The sequence below is a fragment of the Prionailurus viverrinus genome, chromosome E1, assembly GCF_022837055.1.
Source record: "Prionailurus viverrinus isolate Anna chromosome E1, UM_Priviv_1.0, whole genome shotgun sequence".
Taxonomy (NCBI): domain Eukaryota; kingdom Metazoa; phylum Chordata; class Mammalia; order Carnivora; family Felidae; genus Prionailurus; species Prionailurus viverrinus.
The window spans coordinates 28649302-28668809 of NC_062574.1; the positions used below are offsets into that span (position 1 = coordinate 28649302).

Here is a 19508-nt window from a genome sequence, read left to right on the forward strand (position 1 = left end):
GGACAGGTAGGACAGGGGGAGTTGGGAGTTTGGGAATCCATGTGGAGCTAGCCAAGCTATTGAGCAGTTTGCAGATCACTTTTCAGGACTGATCCCTCGGGACTGACAAGGGATGGGGTGGTCCAAGGGGGAGGAAAAATAGTTTTTAAGACCTAGCCACTTTCTCCGCAGAGAGGCCTCTGGCCTGCTAAGTTGGATTTTGGCTGACCCCTAGAGCTCAGTAGCAGGTGCAGGCCCCAGGGTGCGGCTGGAGGCTCCTGGGAAAGAGCACGTGTGCACCCAGATGTGCGTGGATGTCTGTGCGGCACGTGCCCTTGTGAGAAGCCATTCGGTGTGCTTGCTCCCCCGTCAGGGTAACACTGGGGGCTCCAAGCCCACGAGCGGAGAGAGAGGCCTGCCCCCCGTGGCTGGGCCCGGGTCCCGGGACCAGGAGAACCGCTGGAAGCAGTACCTGGAGGACGAGAGAATCGCGCTCTTCCTGCAGAACGAGGAGTTCATGAAGGAGCTGCAGCGCAACCGGGACTTCCTCCTGGCCCTGGAGAGAGGTGGTGCACCGGGCGTGGTGCCACGGTCACTTCTGTGGTGGGGAAGGGGGCTGGAGTTGGCTTTAGCCTTGGGGCTCAGATGAGGCACTGAGCTGGAGGCCAAGGTGGCTTCTGTCCTGTTGATACACGACCCCCACCAAGTTAACCCCCCCGGGATTCTGGGATTCTGCCAACAGGGACACGGGTCAGCGGCCAACTCTTCTTCCTCCCCTGGGACTCAGAGCAAGAGGGATGTGCCTTCTTAGGCCCTCTCTTTGCCCCTGTGCCAGGCACTGGCCGTGGCCTGGAGCTGGGTCCATAGGGGCTCTCTGAGCAGAGGACATCAGAGCGGGGCCTCTCAAGTGTTTTGGCAGTTTGGGTTATCTCTGGCTGGGGACTGTAGTTCCCAGTCTGGCTGCCTTTCTCCTTCAGGGTGGGAGTGTGTTTGTGGTGGGGTGTGGTGAGAGGCCTGTGGGAGGCCTGTCTTGTGAGGGTGTGCATGTGTGTGTGTGTGTGTGTGTGTGTGTGTGTGTGTGACTGACAGTGTGTGGTTGGGGAGGAGTAAGGTGTGCAGAGAGAAGGTTGGTTCCAGACCTGCAGCATAGGTGCTGGGGTCTCAGGGCCTGGCATTTTATTTTATTTTATTTTATTTTATTTTACTTTATTTTTTTTAAGTTTATTTATTTTGAGAGAGAGAGAGAGAGAGAGAGAGGGAACAAGCGGGGGAGGAGCAGAGAGAGAGGGGGAGAGAGAGAATCCCAAGCAGGCTCCATGCTGTCAGCTGTAGAGCCTGACGCGGGGCTGTATCCCATGAACCGTGAGATCATGACCTGAGCTGAAATCCAGAGTCTCTTAGCCCACTGAGCCACCCCGGCGCCCCAGGGCCTTTCCTTTTAAATGAAGGGTTGGACTACATGATCTCTCAGCGTCCTTCTAATTCTGATGTTCTAACATTCCACGTGCTTGTCAGGGCAGTAGTTTCTATGGTACGGCTGGTTCTTTGAGAGCCGGTTGACGTGTGTGTGCACATATTTTGTGTGTGTCATGTGAGATCTGGGGCCTTAGCCGCCAACGACCTCCTGTGTCTCAGCCCAGGGTGCCCCTGGGAGAGAGCTAACTGTCCTGACAGGAGTGTGGTCCTTTTCCAGATCGCTTGAAATACGAGTCCCAGAAATCCAAATCCAACAGCAGCAGCAGCAGCAACAGCGTGGCTGTGGGAAATGACTTTGGCTTTCCCTCTCCTGCCCCAGGTAACCTTGCCTTCCTAGGAGAGAGGCCCAGAGGGCATAGAGGCTCACACCCCAGCTGTGCTTTGCATGTTTGGAGTTTAGAGGTAGGGTGAGGAAACAGGCTGGAGGGGAGGGTTCTGACCCCACCACCGCACTGTGGCATCAGAACTGTGAGTGACATGGCCCTCCACTTAGCAGGCCTGGACTCTTACCAATCCAGTGGCTGCTGGAGCCCCCCCTGGGATTGGCTAACAGGCTGGCTGAGCTCAGAAAGTGCCTGGAGCATGGCCAAGAAGGGGACATACCACATCACATATGTCCCGTGGTGGGTGGGCTCCGGAAGGACTCAAAGACTTCTAAGGCTTGATCTCTGCCCTGGGGAATGCAGGAGAAACATCCCCAAAATGGGTAGAACCAACCAGCAAAGCTGAGGACACACTGATTATAGCAAATGCTCATGGTGAGAAGGGCAGGGAAGGGTTTATTCATTCAGTCGCTGGGGGAATACCCATCGTAGCCAGGCCCTGCCCTAGTGTTGGAAGAAGAGAACTTTGAGTTTCATGTGCAAGGTGGTAAGAAGCAAGAACTGCCTCAAAAGAGGGGCAGGCCCCTCCAGGAGCCCTAACCCGCTGGAGGTGGGCCAGGAAGGGACAGTAGGCTGTTGGGATGCACGAATGAACGTCGGGCTGGAGCTGGGAACATGGGAACAGAGAGGTCTAGGAGGCCTAGATTCCGTACTTGACATCTGGACCCTGCCCATGTGTCCCTGTGTGTGCGTCGGGGCCCCTAGCCAGTCAGTTCCTCCTTGCATACGTAGGCTGCCCACCTCAGAGGAAGAAGCAGCAGCGGCTTTTGCCCAAAGCACACCTCACGTCACGCCGTGGAGTGGGGTGGTAGGGCAGAGGATGGGACCTCAGCTGATCCCAGCTCAGAGAAAGAAAATCCTGTGGAACTGATTCATAAGCAACAGGCTTGGAGCTTAGGCCCCACCAGATGTGCATCTGGTAGTCTTAACGACAGTCTCTTGTCCTTGATCCTGAATTAACTAGACACACCAGGGCTGCTGGGTTGGATCATAATGACTCACAGGGGACTTAGCAGGCAAGGTGACTCGGGATTAGCCGAGTTGCAGGGTGGAGAGCAGGGGCTTTAGAAGGGCAGCGAGGGATGCAAGTGGGTGCTGAGTGATCGGGGAGACTCTAGGTGGCCAACTGGGTTTTGACTTGGGAACTGGCCCTATTCTCATTCCTACTCATTGTCTAAGGAGTCAGGAACTCCATGTCTGGAGGGAGTTAATGGAGGAGCTGACCCAGGCAGGAAGGAGAAGGGAATCGGCACGGACAAATGTCTGCTCTGTGCCCACGCCTCGTCTCCATTCCCTTATTAACCCTCTCACTGGGTCGGGCTGCAAGCCAGCCTCTGTGTGCTGGTGGGTATCTAACAGCCAGATCAGGGTGCAGGGGCAGCCCCGGTGCTTAGCGTCTGGTGACTTCCATGATGTAAACACTCCCACCATACTGGTTTCAAGCTACCAGCATGGCTTTGCGGAACACGGAGTTGGTCAGAGCATCGGACGGTTGGAAGAGTGTGTGAGCCACGCACACAGGGCATACCACTGTCTTGCCTTTTACACAAAAAAGCAAAGCGGGGCTTGGCAGAGAAAGAAGTCCTCCTCAAACCCCTAGTGTCCTCCTTTCTTTCTTTTTTTTTTATTTTATTAAAAAAATTTTTTTTAATGTTTATTTATTTTTGAAGGAGAGAGAGAGAGAGTGCAAGCAGGGTGGGGGGCACAGAGAGGGAGACACAGAATTGAAAGCAGGCTCCAGGCTCTGAGCTGTCAGCACAGAGCCCGACGCGGGGCTCGAACTCACGAACCGCGAGATCATGACCTGAGCCGAAGTCGGTTGTTTAACTGACTGAGCCACCCAGGCACCCCTCCTTTCTTTTTCTTTTTTTTTTTTTTTTCTCCTTATGTTTATTTTTGAGAAAGAGAGACAGAACATGAGCGGGAGAGGGGCAGAGAGAAAGGGAGACACAGAATCTGAAGCCGCCTCCAGGCTCTGAGCTGTCAGCACAGACCTGACACGGGGCTCGAACTTAGGAACTGTGAAATCATAATCTGAATCAAAGTTGGAGGCTGAACCTACCGAGACACCCAGGTGCCCCTAGTGTCCTCCTTTCTTAAAGCTCCCTCTTGGTTAGGGAAGAAGCCTGGTTTTTGCCTCTCTCCTCAAATGGAAGGGTTGGGGCTGTCCCCTGTCCTATGGGGACAGCCCTGACCTGCTTCCCCTGGGCCCCCAGCCCCGGGGCCTTGGGCAGCTACTCTCCCTCTGCAGCCGGACCTCAGAGGTGTCTTCCCCTTCCAGGAACTGGTGATGCCAATCCTGCTGTGTCTGAAGATGCCTTATTCAGGGACAAGTTAAAACACATGGGAAAATGTGAGTCCTGCCTAGGCCCCCTCCCCATCTCTTCCAAGACAGGCCCTGTGGCCTCGTAGGAGGGAAGGAGCCACGGGTGTTTTTAAGGTAGCTGACTCTGGGTGAACCAAAGTGACATTTTAATCGCAGGCTGGCTCCCTCAGCCTTCCTGCCTCGCTTCCCTCTCTGCGGCTGAGTGTGGATACAAATTAAGTTTTAAATCCTCTTGAGCCAGCTGTCTGCAGAAAAATAATAATGTGCTGCACCCACCCCACCCCGTCCCTGTTTCAGAGTTCACGTTCTTTGTGGCTTGAGGGGACTTGGCCTGATGAGTGGGGAGGCCCGTGTTAAGCCCACTGTCTGCAGGCAGGAGGCCAGAGGGGTCGGTGACCTCTCCCCGCAGAGTCCTGCCGGCCAGGATGCACCTACCCCCCTCCTCCCCTCCCCACCACCCAACCACGTGTGAATGAGGCTGCCATCCTTCCAGGCTCCATTTCAGGGAAAATCTCGGATTAGTCATGGAAATCCCAGAACCGACTCTGGAGGTGGTGAAGGGGGCGGGAGAGGCGGCGGGAAAGACAGCCAAGACGCATCGGTGTCTGTCACAGCTGGGGAAGGAATACCCGGATCTCGGGCTGCCTGCCCGGGCCTGGTCCTGCTCTCGGTGGCCTTTGCTGCCCCTGCAGGCCGGGCCGGGAGGGCAGCCTCCCTGCTTGGGGATGCCTGGCCACCCGCCGCAGCCACCGCCGCCCCCGCCGCGGCATTCCTGTCGCCCTCCCACCCAGGGGAGGGAAGGCAGGATGGCCCTGTGGCTGCGGCTCTCTCCGCTCACGGGTCTCTCTGCCCCAGCCACCCGGAGGAAGCTGTTTGAGCTGGCCAGGGCCTTCTCCGAGAAGACCAGGATGAGGAAGTCAAAGAGGAAACACTTGTCCAAGCACCAGTCGTATCCTTTCCGGCCTGGCGCTGGGGGGCTGCGGGCGCCGACCCCCTGGCCAGACTGCCGGGGCTGCGCTCTCCCTGGGGCTGGGACCGGCTCTGCGGCCACCCCTCTCCTCCGCGCGCCCGAGGCCAGCCCACCGCCCTGCCTGGACCACCTTGACCGGCCCTGGGGACAGGCCAGCGTCTCCTGCCGCCTTCTGTGGGCTCCCAAGGAGAGAGCTCCACTTTCTGGCCGGGCTAATCTGCTCTTGGGAGAAAACTTGGTTCTTCCACTGAAACCAGCGAACCTCTCCCTGACTTCCTGAGTTGAATTGATCTGTAGATCTTGCTACCTCCCCACTTTCCTCTTTGTCCCCTGTCTCCTTGCTTTCAGTGGTTCCTTGAGGAAAAATAGGGTTTTCCACATTTTAGCCTAGACTCCCACCCATGCTTGTCACATGGGACCCAGGCTATTAGAAGCTGAAACGGCCAGTGGGGAACAGGGAGGAAGCCCCTTCTCCACCCCCAGAGATGGGAGCTGGGTGAGAAAGTCTCCCCCCACCAAGGAAAGGAGGCTTTGGGGAGCCCTGGGGGAGAAGGCTGGAAGGGGAGGAGTCTCCTGGGCTCTCAGTGGGCGGTAGCCAGCCAGGGGCAGGGGCGGTACAACTGGAGGACGATGGCAGTGCCCCCCACCCCTGAGACGTTTTCCTGAATGGCCTGGCAGGCTGGGAGCTGCGGTGTCAACGGCTAATCTGCTGGACGACGTGGAGGGTCACACTTGTGGTGAGGCGAGGAGGGCAGGGAAGCTGGAGCTCTAAGTTGCTTGTGATGGGTGATCCTCCAAGAGGAGGGCCCGGGTATTTCATGGGTGGGCCCAACCTGGGGGGGATACATCATGGATAGGTGGGCAGGTGACCAAGGAAATGGGTCCTCCTGCTTGGTTCGTATCGCCTCTCCCTTCCACTCCCCGAAGGGGGCCCCGGCCGCACCTCCACCTAGATCTCTCCCTGGAGCACAAAGTGTCAGGTGCTGTTTCTGGGGAGTCTTCCCTGGGGTGGGAGGGGGCAGGCAGGCCTACTCACGTGGAGGGGCCTCACCTTTGAGAACCAAGCGCTGTGCAGTTTTAGTCTCTGGGCCCAGACACCTTTCAGCGTGCATGCAGTCCCTCCCAAAAGACACTGCCTTAGATGCTAGCAGGCCCATAGCTGAGCCTGATCCTTAGGCCTCAGAGCAGAGGGACCCTTTGGTCAGGAGACACCCAGAAGCAAGGGCCAGGGGGGTCTCAGAGGCCATATGGAGGGTGCAACTTCCGCACCCATTTTACAGATGAGGAAGCTGAGGGAAGAACTTGTCCAGGGTCTCAGAGCTCAGTGATGCAGCCAGGCCAGCAGCTAGGTATTCTAACTCCACACTGTGCCCTGGTGCCCTCACCAGACCCATGTATCCCCCCGCCCCCACCCCACCCCAGAGTCAGCTTGTGCCCCAGCAAACAAGGGGGATGGAGAGAGTTGGGTCAGTTCCCTTGCCCAGCCTGGAGGACGTGCCTGCGCGACACCCGGCACGGTGGAGGATGAGACAACTTCCCTCTGCTTTTCAGATGAAGACTTCCGGGGAAGGCGTCAGGAGGCACCCAAGATGGAGGAAGCCCTACGGGAAGGACAGTAAGAGGTAAGGCCTGGAGTCACAGCTGCCCAGAGACCGGGCCTGCCATGCCCTCCTCGAGGTGTCTTCCCAGGGCTCCGGAGGCATTGGGCTCAGGCAACTGGATGGCACAGGTCCTGGTTTTCTTCCCTTGTTGTGAGAGGGGACATGGTCTTCTGCATGGAACTCGTCTTTGGCCTTCCTTCCTTCCTTCCTTCCTTCCTTCCTTCCTTCCTTCCACCAGAGTAATCACACCTGCCTGTGCCAGATCCTGGGAAGAAGGGGGGGAAAGTCAGCTTTGACCTTGAGAGTTTACAGCCAAATTGAGAAGACAGTCCAGGATACACACTGCACAGTGGGAGGGCCACTTAAGAAAAAGTGACATGGCCTCACCACAGCCGAGCACAAGGAACCCTCCCACTGCCTGCTTGGGTTGGGTGGTGTAGGATCGGCCAAAACCAGATGAAGAAACAGCCTCTCTGGAGGCAGATCTGTTTCTGGCTGCAGCCCTGGGCCCTCAGGCTGCTTTTCCTCCTCTTAACCTGTGCATCCCCGGGGTTGGCGGGGGAGTGTGGGGGGGTGGGGGGTGGGGGTGTGGATCAGGGAATGTCAACACCTCCTCCAGGGCTCAGCGGAACCTGTCCCTGTTCCAGCTCCCTCTCTGCCCATGCTTCCTTCCCCTAGCCGCTGTCCTACAAGGCTCCTTGAGCTGACGGTGTGGCAGGTATGACCCTGTTTGACTGAAGAAATACTTGCCTCCCTCAGGATAGTTGTAGTGGAGGGAGATTGGCCAGCTGGCCTTCACATCACTTCAAGGTGACTGCCTGTCACACCCCCCCACGATGTGGACACACTCAGTCTTTCCTCATGCACGGAGCTGCTGCACCCATGATTTCCACTGCTCCAGAATGCTCAAATACGGCCAGCCGGGGAAGGGCCCCCACAGCCCCACCACTGCTGCCATTCGGTCTCCTTTCCACTGCTCCCCGGGAAACCGTGTCTGGTCCAGAGCCACCCCCCACATCAGGACCTTGCCATCATTTATTTCTCTCCCCAAGTCTTCGAGCTTTTCCTTTTCCAGCTTCTTCCTCAAGTCTATACCCTGTTCCTCCTCATCTTAAAAGCCAAGAGATTTCATCGTTTCCCTTCATTGCCCGACTTGTGAAAAAGTGGCCTCCTCTCCACCATCCCCAGGTTGATCCAGGAAGGTCACCGGCAGGACCCGGTCCTTCTCCGGTTCTGTATCTTTGTGCCATGCCCCGCCCCCCTACCCTGCTTCTGTGGCCCAGGGCTCCTGGGCCGTCTTCCTCTCTTCCTCTCTGCTGTGTGCTTCCTGCTCCTGATGCCCCTCCAGGTCCCTCCGCCCCAGCTCCCCCGAGGTCCACCTTTGACTCTCTTCCAAGTCTTCTCACTCCTCTCTGGCAGTCCACCACGCTCGTTTACAGCAACAGCAATACTTCTGTGCAGTGGGCTCCAGAGTCTGAATCTCCCTCTCAGTCAGTCCGCCACATCCACCCTGCATCCCCACCGTGCCCAGGATTGTCTTTCCAGCCCTGGGTATGAACTCACTGGCAGCCAAACGACACCTTCCTCCCGACTTCCCCATTTCATTTCCCCTACCCCTTTCAGCCCCGCGCTGGCAAACTCTCACGGCCTGGTTAACGCTTGCTGGTCTCTTCGCTGCCCCTGCTCTGCTCACCCCATCTCCAGGACACCACTCTCCTGCCATTTCCCTCTTGCTGTTTGAGCGAGTACAGGCTTCCGAACTCCCAGCCTGGTGTGTGTGGCCCGCTGAATTCTGACCCCAGTTTAGTTTTCTGCCCCTCCAGGTCCCCTGGGTCCAGCTTATCTGAGCTACAGCTGCGTCCCGGAATGGGCTGGCCCCTTCCCCACCTCTCGGCCTTTCCTATCCAGCCACTTCCCCAGCCCCCTACTCTATCTCTAGCTGCCAGAGGCCCTGCTCTCGCTGTTGTAGGAGCTTGGGTTTGGGGGGGCAGGGCATGACCCGAGGCAGAGTTCCAAGGCTGGCATAGAGTCCCCGGAGGAAGGACAGGGCACCTGTCTTTGGTATCTTCTGCCCCAAACTGTCTCTCCAGGAACCACTGACAAGGAAAGACCCCTGGGCTCCATTGAAACACTTCTTCCATCTCTCTTCCCCACCAGATGCCAGCAGTTCCTCCTCACCGGACAAGATCAGACCTGGCAGAGGCGGCTGGAGAGCAAAACCGGCCCCCAGCTGAAGGGCCCAGCTGCAGCCGGACAGATGGTGCTTGAGTACTGAGGCCTCGTGATTCTCCAGCCCCAGTCCAGCCCAGCCACTGCCACTGCCACTGCCACTTTCACAGGACTTAGAACTTTGGAGTTTTGTGCTGTGATTGGAGGAAGGACCTGGGGCCCCTAGGGGCAGCAGCCAATCATGGCCCCTTTTGTAGCCAGGCTGTTCTATGGGCAATGAGCAGAAATGCAGGAACCACCATCAACTTGACCCCCCCCCCACCTTGTTTAAAAAAATCCCGGAAAACAGGCAAAGGTTGGGGTGCCCAAGAGGGCAGGATGGTGAAGCCCCGAAGGCAGAGACCCTGCCTCTCTCCTTTCCCCATCTCTCCTTCTGGGCAGCAGACACTGCCCGACAACCTCCCCCCCCCCCCCATCCCCATCCTCAGCTGCCTCCTGGGCACCTTGGGCCCTTGATTCCCATGATTTCCTGCATCCCAGCCGTTTCCCCAGGGCTGCTGACACTTGGTACCATCCCTGCACAGAGCCGTGGGTAGGAGAGCTCTGGGCAGTCACTCAGGCTCCCTCTGAGTAGTTACTGGCCACCGCAGAGAGGTATCTACTGACCGCCCCTCCGGCTGCCTCTGGGGTTTGCATGGGCCCCCAGCAGGGACGGGGAGGATGGCCCCCAGGGAGCTGGAGGACTCTGGCCAGGCAGGAGGATTCTTTACTGTGGCAGGAGACAAAAACCAATTCTGGATGGGAACTGGGAAGGCGGGGGTGGGGGTGGGGGCGCGGTTCACGGGTGGGGTAAGGGCCCTGAGCAGAAGTCCTGCTGTCACTAAGGGTGAGCAGCAGCAGGTTCTGAAGTGATCCTTGAGAAAGTGCAGGACTGAGGAGCGTGGGGGATGAGGCTGCCAGTCTGGGTGGGGGCAGGGTGCCTGGGGCAGAAGGGCTTGCTGGGCGTCTCTTGCCTAGAACAAGAAGGTGAATGATCCGAGGAGGCACACTCCGGTTCTACGAGCCTTACCGGGCACCGACCACTGCCGGTGGGAGGGTGGCTGGCCCGGTCTCTCCGCCCAGACTTCGAGACGGGAACGCGCTGACCTCTCCGGAGAACCCGGGAGCCTGGGCAGGCACGAGGCGTCGCGGCCCCTGCAGTGGAGAACCAGCCCAGCCCAACCGCGCGGGGTGGGGAGGTTGGAAGTGGGAGCCAAGCCTCGGCGGGGTCCTGGTGGCCGCAAGTCGCCCCTAGATAGTGAGGACTTGGCGGGCGCGATAGCACCTCCTTCCGCCGAGGCCGGGCGCACTCGGTGGCCCAGCTTTCCCGGCGCGCTCCGAAGAGGCGGCTCTCGGAGGACGTGGGGGTGGGGATCGGGACGCGCAGCGCCGCCGCGGAGCCCGACCAAGTTTGGCACCCGCGCGGGGCCTAGGGCGCTGGCGCGGGGCCGCCCGCCCTCTGCTGCTCCCTGCGACCCGCCTGTGGCCCCCGAGGAGCCTCTGGGCCGCCAGCCCGAGCTTCGAACAGCCTGGGCCCGGGGGGCAGAGGAGGGGCCTCTGGGCTGTGGCCGTGACCCTCCCGGCGCATGGCGGGGAAGCCCCAGCCCCACGTCTGTGTGTGTTGCTTTGTTAGTTGTTTTTTCTCCTATGTGTGGGTTTTTTCTTGGAGCTGTTTCATAGGAATTCCTGTAATAAAGACTTGGTGTTCTCTTGGTGCTCTGATGTGGCCGGCAGTGTGGGCTGGACCCTTCCTCCTCTCTTCTTGTCCTGGGCAGGGTTTGGCCCCTGGAGCCCCCCTCGCCCCCGAGGGTCACCTGCCTCAGTTAACCCGCAGCGTCTGTAAGGCCCCGAGGGCTCAGCTTTCTCCGCAGCGCACTCCCGAGAAGAGACCTGCCGCCCGCAGGGCAACCTCGCCCACCTGCTGCTTTGCTCTGCGCAGTCGCCTTCCTGTTTGCCCTGGGGAAAATCCCTAGCTCCTCGGCAAAGGAAAACTCCAAGGCAAAAGCCAGTGTGTGGCGAAAGCTTACCCAGATATCCAGAAAGCTTCAGGAGTGACGCTGACGGGAGGCTGCAGGGAGGTGCAAAGGCCCGTAGAGATCTTCCCATTCAAGGACCTCTAGCTTTCTTTCCCTTACTCCCCAGCAGTGTAGGACTACTGCCCATGCCAGGGAACTCCCAGCCCAAAGAGGAAGCTGGTGCCCTTTGCAGACAGGGCAGTTCTGAAGGTTAAAAGGTTCTTTGTTGTGTTGAGCCCATAGGCCTCCTTGTGGCTTTCACTCACATTTTATTCTGGGCTCTCAGTCACCCAGGCTAAGGCCACCGCTCTAACCCCTGCTGCCACATTTGAGCTCAGTCTGGAGGAACAATGCAGGTTCTCCCTGCCCTCCTATAAACAGGTTCTCCTTCACCCCCAGTTAGACCAAGGTAAGACAGCGGGTGATGCTCTCCATACATACTGTTTGGATGTGGGCAAACCAAGCTGATCCTCTAACCCTGGCTCTGTGCATTAAAAAAAACAAAAAACATTATATATATATATATATATATAGTATATTATAATATATATGTAATATAATATATGTTATATATATTTAATGTTTATTTTTGAGAGAGAGAGAAAGAGAGTGCAAGCAGGGGAGGGGCAGAGAGAGAGGGAGACACAGAATCTGAAGCAGGCTCCAGGCTCCGAGCTATCAGTGCAGAGCCCAATGTGGGGCTCAAACCCACGAACAGCGAGATCATGACCTGAGCCACCCAGGCACCCCTAAAAAAATATTTTTATGTAATCTCTACACCCAGCATGGGGCTTGAACTTACAACCCCAAGATCAGGAGCATGCTCTACTGACCAAGCCAGCCGGGTGCCCCAGTGTTGTGCATTTTTTACTGATAGGTGTATAACCCTCAGGTGTGTAACCTGGGACCTTGTTAGAAATGCCAATTCTCAGCCCTACCCTAGACATACTGAATCAGAGACTCAGGGAGTGCAGCCCAGCAATCTGAGTCTTGTGTTTGGGAACCACAGTGCCAGGCCCCTACCTACTACTGGCTGCACAGAATTACCTGGGTAGCTTAAAAAAAAAAATCCTGATGCTCAGTACCCCAGATCAATTAAATCAACAGCCATGGGGTGATTTATTTTACAGTTCCTCATGTAATTCAAATTTGCAATCAAGTTTGAGGACCAGCACACTGGGCAGTCTGGTAGTGTTTCATATTAGCTCAATTAGTCTGACCCAATAATGGCCACTTTACGGATGATGAAATGACAATTCAGAAAGTAACTTTGCAAGGTTGCAGAGGTAGCAAGGTGTGAAGCCAGAAACACGGTCCAGGGGTGCCTGACTCCAAATGCTGTTCAAGGTGTGCTGTGTGGACCCGCAGCATCAGCATCACAGAGCACATTAGAAATGCATGTTATGGGGCCCTACTCCAGATCTACTGAATCTCAAACTGGGAGTATTTTAACAAGCCCTCCAGATGATTCTGATACATGCCAAGTTTGAGAAGCACAGTTCCACAACTTGCTACTCAAAATTTGGTCTATGGACCGGCACCCTCTGTATCACCTGGAGCCTGATAGAAACACACAATTTCAGGGTCTACCCTAGACCCACTGGACTAGAATATCCACTTTAATATATATATATTATATATATATAATTTATATATAAATTATATAAATATATAAAAAATATATATATAAATTATATATATATATAAATATATTTATAATTTATATATATATAATTTTTTTTTTTGAGAAAGAGAGCAGGGGAGAGGGGGAGAGGGAGAGAGAATCTGAAGTAGGCTCCATGCTGAGCATGGGGACTGATGTGGGGCTCAATCCCACAATCCTGGGATTATGAGCTGAGCTGAAATCAAGAGTTGGACGCTTAACCGACTGAGCCACCCAGGTGCCCCTAGAATGTCCATTTTAATAAACTCTTCAGGTGACTTGAGTGCACATTGAAGCTGGAGAAACACTACTCTAGAACACCAGTTCTCAAACTTGCTATATACGTTGGAATTCTTTTTTTTTTTTCAAGTTTTTAAATTTTTTTTAGTAATCCCTACACCCAACGTGGGGCTTAAACCCATGACCCTGAGGTCAAGAGTTGCACATTTCTCCATTGCTCTTCCCAGCCAGGCACCATATACTGGAATTATTGCTGAAACTTGGGTCCCATTCCCAAAGATTCTGATTTCATTGGTTTGGGATTTAGCCTGGGAATCAGAGTGTAAAAGTGCCTCAGGTGATTCTAATATGCAGCAAAGTTTGAGAACCATCCACTCTTTTGCCTTTTAGTTAACTGACTGAAGGTAATTGTATCCAGAGAGGGGATGTGGGGAGAGACGGCAAAGAAAGCGTTCCAGATACAACTGGAAAATGGAGATGCACAGCAGATGAAGCCTCTGCTCCGTGATGAGTCCCTCTGGGTCAAACGGTGTTTATAGGACCTAGGAGGGAGTCAGGCTGCGTCAGGCAACCCCCTTACCCATCTGCCCTCACATGCCAGGCTCATCTACAAATGTTGGGCTCCTGGTATCCACAAAGCGATCCTTGGAGAGTGACCTGCTAAAGTGCTGAGCTGGGCTGTCTGGAGTCTGGTCCAGCTAGTGCCTCTCCTCCTTGCTTCAGGGTCCCCAGGGCTCAGCCCCAACTTGAGAGATCATGGGTCTGAAGAATGCTGTGCCCAGAAGAACTGGCCTGCTTATTACTATCCTGGAGTCTCAACCCTTCCTCTGTTCACTTGAGGCACCTGGTAGGGGCCTGAGATTGGAAGAAAGACAGGAGGACAATTTGGTTTGAAGAAGGCAGAAGACAGGCAAGATATAGGATGATGAAGATGATGGCTGCTTATTGAGTGCTTACTGTATGCAACTTTTCTGGGGAGCTTTACGTACATTATTTTACATAATCCCCACAACTATTATATGAAATCAGTATTATTATTTGTATTTCACAGATTAGGAAACTGAGGTACAGAGTTAAGGTCCTTACTCAACATGCCCCTCAGTAAGTGGTAGTACTTACTACCCCAGCAGCCAAACTCCAAAGTTGTTACCTAAACACTAAGCTATAAACTGGGGCGGGGGAAGAGGTGGTAAGAATTAGAACCTCGCCATAGACAGGATCTGCCGAACACAGAAAGTTCTACCTGCTTAAAAACATCTCCATAGTGTGATGTGTGATCCAACAGTGTGCTCGGACGTCACCTATTAGCATTCTTTATTTGGTTTTAAAAATGATCTTAGCATTCCCATTAAATGGAAAATACGCTATTTAGAGAGAAGCACATGAACTCCTTGGCCCATTATCAGAGCATAGATTAATTTGTTGGATTAGCTGGCTAGGCCAGCTGGAGGAAGATTTAGAAATTTCTGGAGATGGGGGGGAGCGGGTAGGGAGCAGGGCGGGTGGTTGAAACAGGGCTGTGTAAATCTACTGCCACCTGGTGGTCATCTCACAGAACCGGCCATTGAGAGGCCAACACCGTTTTCCCAGAAGGAAGCGAGCACCTGTTTGGCCAGAGGCCAAAGAGACAGAAGGGAATTTACTCTATTTGCATGGTTATATGTTTTGCAAATTTTATAAAACAAAGATATTTTTGTACTTTTTTTCTTAAAAGAGCCACTAAGATTATATAAGCCTTAGGCCCTACAGAGCCAGCATCTACCCTGTCATTTCTAGAGATTAAAGAGTCACAATTCTTTATCAGGTCAAGAGGATTATTCAGGGGACTCTGAAGTGAAGGGCTGTAAAGCTCAGTACAAACTCAGCTGGCTATGTCCTTGCTACTCGAAGTGTGGTTCTGTGGATCCAGTGACCAACTGTCCTGGTTTTCCAGGTCTGCGTGTTCCTCGGATGTGGCAATCTCAGTGCTAAAACTGGGAAAGTTCTGGGCAACCTTAGGCCAGTTGGCTACCCTGCCTGCAGGTTAGCAGCGCTGGCATTGGCTTGGAAGAAGACTGTTAGAAATTAAGAGTTTCAGTCCTCACCCCAGACCGCTCGAGTCAGAATCTGAATTTCCTAAGATCCGGGAGGTTCCAGAGCATATTAAAGATAGATTTGCTCTGCCTTCCACAAGAAGAGGGGGGCCCACACCAGCCTGCAACATCTGCCTGCAAGGGGCTCATCCTCTGCTGGGAAAGCTCCAGAGTGATTCCAATTGGCCTTTAATTCTAATAATAAAAGGCCAGATTGTTGCTTCAGGCCCAGCTGGCTCCTGTTTCCTTGGCTACAAAAGGAGCTACAGTGATACAGGGCTGGTAGCGGCATAAAGTGCTTTTCTTTCCTCTGCTTGAACTAGATTCTTGTTGGGGGTAAGACTGTTTGCTGAAGAAATGAACAGGCAGCTGTGTGAACATGCCTTGCAAATTGTTAGGTGTGATTTAATTGTAGGTGTGATTTAATAAATTGTGATTTGTTGCTCTTAAACGTGCAGTGGTCAGAAAACGTTATTATCATCACTCTTATTTATTGAGCCTGTACACTAGGCACTGTTTTAAGCACTCGGCAGATATTAACCCACTGACTCCTCGGAAGAAGGCTATAGGGTGGGTGATCCGATTATGCCCATATCACAGGTAACGGAGCTGAGGCCCCGAGGTTTGTAAACTGGATCTACCTGTCAGTGGGCCACAGAGGATAGCCAGGACTAGAAATGACCAGGTTCTCGGAGGAGTGGAGGGTTATCCCCATTCAGCCACAGCTTTTGCCCACAAACCCATAGCGTGTCTGAGGAAGGCCTCCAGAAAGGAGGGCCGGGGTGGCTCCCTCATTTGGCCTAACTTGGCCTGATTCAGCCATGCTGTTGATGACAAAACTTTCTGAGAGCCACCTCTGAGCCAAGCAGCAGCCTGGGCGTGGGGAGGCAGAGATAAGAGAGCCAGTTCCTGCCCTCAGAGAGGCCCAGTTAGACAGACTCAGACCAGTGAACACAGTTACAACACCACATTCCGAGAGGGAAAAGCTTAGGGAGCGAGGGAGCAGAGTCTGGCAGAGTGTTCGCTGCGGGCCGAGGTGCCCTCCTGGCTGACCCTTGAAAGGAAGCGGAGGAATGGGCCTCCGAGGAGGTGTGGGCCTCCAACCCACGCATGCCAGGAGAGACAGCACACAACAGCCTGGAGGTGGGACATGACGCTCTGGTCTCCTCTTTGCGCATCTCCCCCGCTGCTGCTCCTCCCCCTGGTCCCTGTACTGTGTATTGAATGCATACTATTGTTTTCCTCCTTTTCTGAGGCGAGCAGCTAATTTCTCCCTGATCCTGGCTCTCTGCCAAAGATGGGTAACGGTATTCATGATTTCATCCATACGCTGGGATTTTCACTCACCAAGGCCGTTCTGCCATCGGGGATGCTTCTCCACTTTTTGTCTGACAAATTCCCAGGCACTACTTAAATAAGGGTGCTATTTATAAAGACGTGGGCAGAGTGTAGGGAAGCCACAAAGGACGGCCTAGAACCTATGGCTAGTAACAGAGGGGCACAGTTTGCTGAGTCTTGGCCTTCAGGGGCAAGGGAGGGAACAGTGACTGGAACCCGGTGAGAGCTCTGTGTGAACAGGTTGCCCTGTAGAGCTGTGACTTTATGTTCCTGGACTGTACGTGGAGGGAGCCAGGGGAATAGAGACTACCTTCACTCTCCTCGTTCCTTCCATTCCCCTGCCAATGCCTCCCACTGGTGGTACCTCCTGGAACCCAACTGGAAGGAGAGGGCCGTGGTTGCGGTTCCTAGAAGTCAGCCTCCCGGGGAACAGAGCAGGGTGAAGGAGAGCACAGAGTGCGTGTGCATCTGGCAGGGCACATGGATGCTGTTCAGCCAAGTACTTATCAGTCAGTGTCATGGGGCTAAACAGTGTCCCTTCAAAATTCGTATGTTGAAGTCCTAACCCCCAGTAGCTCGGGATGTGACTGTGTTTAGAGATAGTCTTTAAAGAAGTGTTGAAGTTAAAATGCAGCCATTAGGTTGGGCTCAGGTCCAATATGACTGGTGTCATAAGAGCACACAGGCACATACAAAGGGAACACCATGCGAGGACACAGGGAGAAGGTGGCCGTCTGCAAACCACGGAGAGAGGCCTCAGGAGAAACCCACCCTGGCAAGTTGATCCCGGGCTTCTAGCATCCAGAATAGTGCGAAAGAATCTTTCTGTGGCCTAAGCCACCCAGTCTGTGGTACTTTGTTGTGACTGCCCTAGCAAACTGATATAATCCACATGCTATTCAACACAGTTCTCAGTTATGAATTTGCCAGTCTCCCCCACTGGATAGTCAGCTTGTCCAGGACTCGGCACAGGGCCAGGCAGGTGCTTAAGCGCTTGTGAGCTGAACGGGATCATTTAACAAGAAAATGAAACAATAAGGCAACTTATGAAATATCATCAAAATGCTGCAGTCCCAGGTGGCAATCACGACACAAGAGCAACAGTGATGCTGTAACTGCCATCAGACTTGTTACTTACCAGCTCCCGTTTGGTCTTTGCAGAATGGTGGCTTCTACTCTTGCAGCAAGCCACGCAGGTAGTTGATACTATTTAGTGGGCACATCTACCGGGGTCGAGCAGGGTAGCGGAAGGAATACGGCCTTTTGGAGAGTTGACAAGTTCTATTTCCTTCTGTGTGAGATTCGTCAGGACGTTACCTATGGCATCAGGCAGCTGAACAACTGAATAGGACAAATCCAGATTGCTGCTGCAGTGCAAGGCATGAGTGCATCAGCCCCTTGCAGTCTTGAGAGGGCCTGGTGAGAAGACAGAGGCCTCTAATGTCCAGTTTGCCTGCCCCCAGCTGCCCCACAGCTTCCTCCTTTTCATGAATGAGTACTCCCTTGGGCACACACTTCCTGTTGCAGGGTCAGAGGGTTCCCAATTCATCCTGCTGTCACATCCCCAAGGTCTTCCTATCTACCCACCAACATTCCACTCTCTCAGTCACAGAGGCATTAAATAGGATGCTGAAGGGGAAACTGCAAAGTTTATTAATTTATTTTGAGAGAGAGTGTGTGCGTGTGCGCAAGTGGGAGGAACAGAGAGACAGAGAGAGAGAGGGAGAGATTCCCAAGCAGGTTCAGAGCTGTCAGCGCAGAGCCCGACGGACTCAGGGCTTGATCCCACGAACCATGAGATCATCACCTGAGCCAAAATCAAGAGTCAGAAGCCCAACCCACTGCGCCACCCAGATGCCTCAAGGAGGGGAAACCTGAAGGGCTCAGAAGAGGAAGTAACTTCCCTAAGAAGATCTAGAGGAGAAATTCCAACCTTGCAATTCCTCCCCCACTGAGGGTTTGGGTCCTTGGCTCTCCTCCCTGAATAAATTCTCCTAATTCTTTACCAGTGGTAACTGCAGTGGCCTAGGGGAGCAGGCCTGAGTGGGAGAAGGGAAGTGTGTCTGTGGTCTGGGCTGGCAGCTAGCCGGGACTTGGACAGAATTAGAAACTCGTTATGAGGCCTGGGAAGACTATATTTAGTTGGGAGTATGTTTGCTCGACCTAGAGCAAAGCCTTCCAGACCTTCCTAAGACTGGGAGACTGGAGTCTCTACACCTGGCCCAGCAGCCAGCACTGTGCTCTCTCTTCCCTGTGCCACAGGGCCCTGCAGCAGCCATGAAACCCACCTCTCAGGTTAGCCCTGGGCCTCAAATCCCTCCTCTCCTGCCCCTGGGGCCAGTTTTGGCTGACCTCATAGGTCTACCAATCTCCAGCTTGAGACATAGCTAAGGAGGGTTGTGGGTTTCTGGAAAAGGTCCAGGCTGTGTGGGAAGGCTGGCTCTGTCAGTTAGGTGTCTAACAGGTTACTTCACCTGCTATGGCCTCACTTTCTCATCTATAATAAGGCTAATAATAGCTACCTTCCGGTTAGGTGTGTGGATCCAAGACAATACAAACAAACAAACAGTAACTGCTCCTGAAACATTACTTTCCTCCTCCTCACCAGCCTCCCATAGAGTGGGAGTGCTCTGGAATGACCTGCTGCTCTTTCTGGCTGACAAAGATGATAATGGGCTCCCGGGAGATATTTTGTGTGTATGCAATTCAAAACATTACACTGGATTAAAAAGTTCAAACACGAATAAAAACTCTACCGATCAAACTCTGAAGGAAATATAAAGAAAAAATGCTGTCTTCTCTGGCAGTCTCACTGGAGATAACCAAGGTTCACTGCCTTGTGGGCCTTCTACGTAGTTTCTATCTTCATAGAAACACAAACACATGTACAGGTGTTTTCGCTTTTCTTTTAACAGGTTAGGATCCCACTAAAAGATGTTTCTCTGCAACTTCCCTTTTCATTTAACTATAAGTCATGGGCATTCACAAGTGGATATAACTTGTTCATTGTTAACAGCTGCATAGGATTGCATGGGACACACGAACCATAATTTTCCATTTGAGTTTTTTCCTCCAGTGCAGTGACGATCCTTGCACAAACATCCTCATGAAAGAAACTGTGCTTTCATTTCTTTGGGGTACTTTACCCGAAGCACGATTATTGGACCAATAAGTAACCCCGAGAGGCTACTCTTCCCAGATTTTTGGGTCTCCGTCTGGGAATTTGTTTCGTTCACT

General features: G+C 53.8%; 1 protein-coding gene across 4 annotated transcripts in view; it reads left to right on the forward strand.

Moving 5' to 3' along the window:
• The window catches only part of CUEDC1 (CUE domain containing 1), a 95184-nt gene extending 84527 nt beyond the window's left edge, over positions 1-10657 (forward strand). For all 4 annotated transcript variants that reach the window (XM_047832696.1, XM_047832698.1, XM_047832697.1 and 1 more), the window contains exons 5-11: positions 353-545; positions 1673-1774; positions 4120-4191; positions 5020-5113; positions 5813-5871; positions 6686-6756; positions 8893-10657. In XM_047832696.1, the coding sequence (XP_047688652.1) occupies positions 353-545; positions 1673-1774; positions 4120-4191; positions 5020-5113; positions 5813-5871; positions 6686-6753 (588 nt within the window). In that variant the 3' untranslated portion in view covers positions 6754-6756; positions 8893-10657. The remainder of the gene's footprint in view (positions 1-352; positions 546-1672; positions 1775-4119; positions 4192-5019; positions 5114-5812; positions 5872-6685; positions 6757-8892) is intronic.
• Positions 10658-19508: the final 8851 nt, after the last annotated feature.